The sequence below is a fragment of the Daktulosphaira vitifoliae genome, unplaced genomic scaffold (genome assembly GCF_025091365.1).
Source record: "Daktulosphaira vitifoliae isolate Bord-2020 unplaced genomic scaffold, ASM2509136v1 Scaffold_526, whole genome shotgun sequence".
NCBI lineage: Eukaryota > Metazoa > Arthropoda > Insecta > Hemiptera > Phylloxeridae > Daktulosphaira > Daktulosphaira vitifoliae.
The window spans coordinates 1-8258 of NW_026100091.1; the positions used below are offsets into that span (position 1 = coordinate 1).

An 8258-nucleotide genomic window follows, 5' to 3' on the forward strand; every position below is an offset into this window, starting at 1 on the left:
ATTTTTTCTATTTTATCTTTCAATATTTTTTCATATGTATTTAAAAAATAATGTGTTATTTTGGATTTTTCAACTCCAATATGCAACAGATTTTTTATAACATGTATTTGAAAAACATTGGTAAATTTATGCATAATAATGTCTGTGAAGTTAGCAATTCTGCCCACTTGTGGGCAGATAAAGGGTTAGATTTATAAAAAATATATGCCAAATAATAGGTAAAGACATCAAGCATCTATAAAAAAAAATATATTGCTATTGTTATTTTTAAAAAAGTTATGGCAGTGTTTAATAAAAAAATTGAAAAATTTTCGAAAAACAGCGATTTTTAAATTTGATATTTTTTTGAGGTTTCTCCCATTTACGGGGAACGAGGGAAATTTTTTTAATTTTTGAGGGTAATGCCTTCGATTAGATACGATTTGTGATCTTTTTACGATATATAATTATTAAGTGAACACGCCTCGGAACTTTTTCAAAAGTACAAAAAACCACCGCCAGTTTGAGAATACATATTGTTTACTACCGCAAATTTTGACTAGCAATTTCTCAATTATGGGTTACTTGGACGCTCGAGTACCCCTTGAGATCTATATCTTTCGATAGGAAATTTTATAAGCTTTTACATTTATTCAAAATATAAGCTTTAGTTTCTTTTGTAACTTAATGCAAATCTTATAATACATTATAATATCTATAATTATAATGCATTGCTTTGAATGTGTTAAATTCATTACTATACACATAATCACTACCTCATATACACATATTGAAGGACTCTGTGCGGATTTCTCTATTGGGATTCCAGACGGTAATACGAACAACAAATAAATATTAAATTCCCTCAGGCAAGCCATCCAGATCCACTACAATGGCATATATATATGACATCGAAAACTACGGATATATGTGATTTATTATTATTTTTCTATTAAAGTTATTAATTTAAGAAAATTTAAGAATTCAATGTTCATTATTGAAAAAAAACATTAAATTCATCTGGCTGATAATTTCAACGGGCACACGGTGTGTTTATCGTGATACTGTATACTGTATACTGTATTAATTTATATTTACTTTTGTGTGAATTTGCTTGGATACCAAATAAACGTACTTTAAGTAAATAATTTTGAACGAATTACGGCGGTTTTTGTGTTATGGAAAGCAATTGAAATTTTTAAAATCTTTGCAAAAAGCTTACGAGTTCTGTGTGTACAGACATTACCGTCGTGTATTGAATCCTTTTCGGCAGACGAAAATCACGATATGTATAGAAACACCGTATTGGCCACCGATCGGTCAAAAACGACCAACGCTAGAGTGCCCTACAACGTCAAAATACTAACCGTGAATCCAAACGGATCTTCCGCGGACAAGATTGCTACCAAACCGAAATATATCGCCAACACTGACACGATTACGATATCAAAGCCATCGGCTATCGGACTGATAAAAAACAAACGAAACGGTATTACCGATTGTGACTTTACGTTTACAAAAATGAAACGGCTTTCGTGGGTCACCCCATATTCTTGCATGTCCAATAAACGAAAGCTCACTACGAATACCGAATACTATGCGACAAAAAAAATGAAGCAGACGACTGACGACGACATCGATAAACCCAACGGATTGGTCTTGAAAGTCTGGAAGCTCAACGAGACACCAACGTTTTCCCTCGATACGAAAACATCGCCTCGAGTATACAGTTCGAATAACGCGAGCACAACAACTGAATCAATCGACATAGACTCGGCCGAGAGCGATAACGATGGTCCTTCCTTATACGGTAAAAAAGACAAGTCCATTAACTAGACTTAAATAAACGGCATTAGATATATAATAGTATTTAAAATTAGATAAATTATTTAAACGAGAGTTAAGCGATCGGATTAAAAAATAAAAAATTTTGCTTGCAGACGTGCCGCCGCGAGATTTGAACGAGAAAAAGAAGAACCCGCCCTCGTACGATTCATTTCTCACTGCGACGACGTGGTACAGCGGCGACACAATCAACGCGTATTTAAGTTTGATTGCATCGCGTTCGCAAGGCAAAGTGCACTACCTGATCACCGATTTTATGAAGGCGCTTTCCCGACGCGGATACGCTGGCGTGAAAAGATGGATCAAAATCGATATACACTCTTTAAAACTCCTGTTGGTGCCCATGCACGTAAACGACAACCATTGGACCATGACTGTAGTCGATGTACCCGAAAAGACGATAACGTTTTTCGACAGTCTCAACTCCTACAATGGCCCTTACCCGTCGTTATTTAGACAATTTCTAATCGAATGGGAGATCGAAAACTACGGATATTCTTCCCAATGGACTTTACGGTACGGAAAAGCTGTGCAACAACGCAACGGTTATGATTGCGGACCGTTATCTTTGGAGTTGGCCGAGAAGATGTCCAGAGACGACGGCACGCCGATCAACCCGCTCGCAATGCCTTATGTCCGGTTGAGGCATAAGTACGAACTAGAAGCCGGCACATTATTCCAATTTTGACGTAAATATTATATATTTGCCCATCATCAAGATTCACGTTTACCAATCACGACTTTATACGACACACCGATTTCGACTAATACCGACCTACTCATCAATACCAATTGAAATATGTAATATTCGCCTTATAACTCTATTTTTTCTGCCCCAGACGCTGTACTTACAATTTAAACGGCCGTGTTTAATCGAAGTACACGCCGGGGATGGCTTTTTCTTCATTGGAAACACGTTTTCTACAATATTCTACAATGGGCAACATTGAGTTTCCAATGTCGAGTGACACATCAGTTCGATGTTATTTGATTCCGTTAGAAATATTGTACATTTTGTATTTTTTTTTTTATTAAATTCGTGTACAATAACTTTATGATAGTACCTCTTTTGTACATGCAAATTTATTAATAATTGTTATTTTTTTTCATATATATGTCAATATTATTTTGTTATATAGTATTTTTTCGTTGTATATTTGTTTGTTTTCTTGTGTGAAATATTTTTCTTTCTAATTGGAAATTGTATATTTATTATGATATATGTAATTTGTTATTATCAATATATGTGTACATTTTTTTTTTTTTAATAAAACTTATCCGTGAAAAGCGTGTGGTCATATAATAACTAGCGATATTTTTAGATATAATTTTTTGGATTGCCCATACAACAGTACGCTAAGGCATCAAATTATTAACCGTGAATCCAAACGGATCTTAAGCGGACGAAACGGCTAAAAAAACACAAGAGTTTTTTCTATAATTATACGATTCACCGAATTTCGACCACTGTAAGACAATTACGATATGTTTACAAATACCGTACCACCCACCTACCGTTCTGAAATATGGGCTAATCATTACTTTTTGCAAACAAAATTATCGTATTAAATAATTTTATATTATAAAAAGTGATTTAATTAAGGAATACATTTGACCCTTTTTTTTTNTGCAAACAAAATTATCGTATTAAATAATTTTATATTATAAAAAGTGATTTAATTAAGGAAAATACTATTTGATAACGACATTTGACCCTTTTATTGAATTTTTTAAAATAAAGAATGGTGGTGTAGCCAAGTATAGTTTTAATTAGACATTTCTCGACCAAAAATTAAACAGCTATTATTAGTTAGACGTTGAACAATCTATGTTACAAAAATTTGTTATAAATTTTTTTCATTACATTATTGTTTACTCCATTTTTAATTCCGTGGAATTTTTTTTATTTATAATAATTAAAAGAATTGTTGTGGTTCGGGTAGTAATTATGTTGAATAATAAACAACACCGTTTAATATCAGTGAAAATATATTTTACAATTTCTATATCCGTAAGATTACATAAAAAAAACAAAATTAGTTCTCAAAGGAAGTAGACAATCGCCAAAACGTTAATATGTGATATTTCTTGTTAGTGGCCGGCGGCATGGACCGGTTTTAAGCCGCCCGTCAGCCACTCCATATGGCGCGACCTGCCGGACGTAAAGGGAAAGCGCCGCGATCGCCATCCAGTGGTAAAGCTGGAGTCGCGATGCGACCGCGACATACTATACATAAAAAAAATAATAATAAACACCTGCATTTGAATTTCATAGGAGTTATAAAAAAATTGTAAATATTTCAATATTGTAATATAGGTCATTATTTTATAAAACTGAAAACAAAGCATTTTTGTAATGTTTGGTTTAACTATGAATTTCTTAATCTATTATTACAAAAATATAATATAGTCTATTATTTGTAAACCTAGAAGTAGAACACTTATGTAATGTTTGGATTAATTGTAATTCCCCGAATTATTGTTACTAGATCAACTAGATCAATTACTAGAAACGAAACGGTATTACCGATTGTGACTTTACGTTTACAAAAATGAAACGGCTTTCGTGGGTCACCCCATATTCTTGCATGTCCAATAAACGAAAGCTCACTACGAATACCGAATACTATGCGACAAAAAAAATGAAGCAGACGACTGACGACGACATCGATAAACCCAACGGATTGGTCTTGAAAGTCTGGAAGCTCAACGAGACACCAACGTTTTCCCTCGATACGAAAACATCGCCTCGAGTATACAGTTCGAATAACGCGAGCACAACAACTGAATCAATCGACATAGACTCGGCCGAGAGCGATAACGATGGTCCTTCCTTATACGGTAAAAAAGACAAGTCCATTAACTAGACTTAAATAAACGCCCGTTGCGCTGCGTTACAGTGTCGGTGTGATCGGGCTCTACGGGGCTACGAAACGTCGTCACGAACGCAGTTTCCCTAGCTCGGGGAATCGGGCGCGTCCTCAGGTTGCGGATAGAGGAACGGCCTGCAGATATGCAGGTTAGCCGCGAAATAAGCAGTCCATTAATTTGGACTGACGAATAAGCGGTCGCTGACAGCGAGCCGCCCAAACGCTTGTTAATCCTGTAGATATACAGGATAGCCGTGAAATAAGCNTTATATAAAAATATAATTTTTTGGATTGCCCATACAACAGTACGCTAAGGCATCAAATTATTAACCGTGAATCCAAACGGATCTTAAGCGGACGAAACGGCTAAAAAAACACAAGAGTTTTTTCTATAATTATACGATTCACCGAATTTCGACCACTGTAAGACAATTACGATATTTTTACAAATACCGTACCACCCACCTACCGTTCTGAAATATGGGCTAATCATTACTTTTTGCAAACAAAATTATCGTATTAAATAATTTTATATTATAAAAAGTGATTTAATTAAGGAATACATTTGACCCTTTTTTTTTNGGTCAAAAATTATTTTTTTCTTTTCAGAAACTTTTAGTTATGTTCTTTTATCCCATATCATATTTAAATCGATTTATAATTTTTTTTGTATCGTTTTACGGACTTGAACACACATGATTTTTTGAAAATAGCCAACTTTATCATCTCATTACCCAAAGTGGCTGAACGAATTTTTTTCAAATTTACATATCACTTATCTTTAGGTTATTAAAATATCTGGCGAAAATTTGATGATGAAGAAATAATTTTAACGCCACTTATATAACTTACAAATTTTACAATTAACGTGTTATAGAAAATCCACAAACTATGTAATTTTTAACATTTAATTTTTATTTTTTGCATTTATTCTACACGAAAATAAAATAGTACACACCATTGTAAGCAACTGTTTTTAAAATTATTGGTTTTGTTTATTAAGTACCCCTTGCTCCAGCTAAAATACACTATTTAGGTCTCAATTCAACAAATTTAGTAAAACCAATTTTGTCATTTGGATTTTCTGTTTTGTAATTTTTTTACGATCAGCATCTCTTATATTCATGACGTCTTTCATACCGGGACATACTCTGCTATAATCTTCATTATGATAAAAGTCACCCACATTTTTATTACTACTTTCGGATCAATTACTCGACCAGGTTTTTGAACGACAATGTGAGGTAAAACACCATGAATATCGACTAATTTTTTTACCTTTTTCACAAAGCATTCTGTGACACCAAATTCTTCACGAATTTTTGAAACCGACCATGATTTAGGCAACAGACTTAAAATTCTTATGTGTTGGCTAGTTTCATTAAATTCTTTAAGTTATTTATCCAACTTTCATACTCGTTAATGGCATAATTTCCGTTAGAAAGGAAATGTGTGCTATTGGAAGAAAAACAATGAATTTTATAAGCCGAGAAGAGTTTTTTTTTACTATAGAACTTATAACTTCAGCTTTTTTTTCAATAATAACTGGTCGGCGAATTTTAGTTAAGTGTTTTAATGAAATAGATGATATACTTAAATTATTACAAGCGTTATTTATTCTTTCTAAATTATTTTCTATAGACTCATACACGGGTTCATCATGCTCAACACTCATATTCAAGTAATCAACGGAATCTTTCAATTCTGATGCTCACAAATTGTAGTTAAAAAACAGTTTATTCTATTAAAAAGGAGTTGTTAGTTTTTAATATTTAATAATATTTGATTATTAAAACCGTAAACAGATTTGTGACACACATCGTTCACTGCTAAACCAACTGAGGATTCCATAATAATGCTTGGTGACATACAATTGTAATTTTATATGGACAATCCTGTCACATTTAAAAATAGATAATCAGTTTTAAATGCTATTTAACATTATAATATATGTCATATTCATGAAAAAATTGATACAAAAGTCACTATTAGTTATATGATAAAATGAAAATCGTATTTATAGTAAAAAGACAACTGTTTCATCGACAGTTTTATACTTTCATTAGTATTAAACAAAAACAATAATTTTACAAATAGTTGCTTACAATGGTATGTAGAATTTTATTTTCGTGTAAAATAAATGCAAAAAATAAAAATTTAATGTTGAAAATTACATAGTTTGTGGATTTTCCAGAACACGTAAATTGTAAATTTTTTAAGTTATTAAATGGCGTTAAATTTATTTCTTCATCATCAAATTTTCGCCAGATATGAAAATTGCTAAAGATAAGTGCTATGTAAATTTGAAAAAAATTCGTTCAGCCACTTTTGTGTGATGAGATGATAAAGTTTAAATATAGAAAATATGGTAAAATCTTGTGATTCATATATAAAATTAAAAGTAAATCCCAAGAATTCATAGTTAATNTCTTGTGATTCGTATTTAAAATTAAGAGTAAATACCAAAAATTCATAGTTAATGCCGTGGAGTACACCGAGAGTATAGCAACGTGTTCCTATTGATTTTTTTAACTTTTTTAACTGATTTTAATCAAATTTTAATAGAGATACAAGAGGTAATAAGCTTCCTTTTAGTATGATTTGTATGAAAATCCAATAAAAAATCTAAGTACTAGATTTGAAAGGATACGAAAGAAACCATTCACGCATGTAATTTTTTTGCAGTACAATATTTGAAAATTTTCCAAACAAATCGGTAGCGAGGGGTAGTTATATAATATATTAAGAATCTCAAAACTAAGAAAAAAATTAAAAAAATAAATAATAGCGAAATATAAATCAATAAAGCAGAAGATACATATTGTTTTATCGTATTTGTAAAGCAAAACACGTTTCACTTAAATCAAATAATAAACAATTGTTTTTGATAATAACTAAGTTATTACATTGATTTTCGTTGGCAAATATCAGTACTACGTCTATTATCGCAGCTATTACCAAAATATCAAGCTGATCAGTTATTTTAAAATTTATAACATTTTTCGAGGGGGTATATAGCGCAATCTCTCCAGGTATAAATTAATAAAAAATCAGTTGCCAATAGCTAATTGTTGTGTCCTATCTATGTAATCTATACTAATATATTTTCCATGATTATAAGTAGAATAGTTAAACAACGTTATATACATATAACGTTATAACTATTCGATAACACTATCGGTTCATCCGGCTGTTTTCAAAAACAAAAACTAATGTTCTTCTATAGATTTAGTAACCAAACACACAATCGACACCGAACTACCGTATCGATTGTTAGATAACTATCGAACTGTTACCATGAATAATATGATTACTAACCGTTCAGCTTGTTTTGCGGGTTAAAATAACTAAATAAAACAATATCTTATTTGAATAGAATGTGCATGATTGAGTACTTCTGACTACAAAACTATATAGTAAAATATACAGTAGTTTTTATTCGAATGAAAACTACCGAGTATTTTATCCTGTACTTTAATAGTATTAACTAGTCGTGAATAATATACAACGATTATTCAATATCTTTTTAAACATTATCGGAATATCCGGTAGTCAAAACTATTC

The 8258-nt window shown here is 31.7% G+C and overlaps 1 protein-coding gene across 1 annotated transcript; it reads left to right on the top strand.

Moving 5' to 3' along the window:
• Positions 1-1144: 1144 nt before the first annotated feature.
• LOC126909548 (uncharacterized) lies at positions 1145-3415 on the top strand. The gene is made up of 2 exons (XM_050691983.1): positions 1145-1789; positions 1920-3415. The coding sequence occupies exons 1-2, from the start codon at positions 1267-1269 to the stop codon at positions 2510-2512; spliced, it is 1116 nt and encodes a 371-aa protein (XP_050547940.1). The 5' UTR covers positions 1145-1266; the 3' UTR covers positions 2513-3415.
• Positions 3416-8258: the final 4843 nt, after the last annotated feature.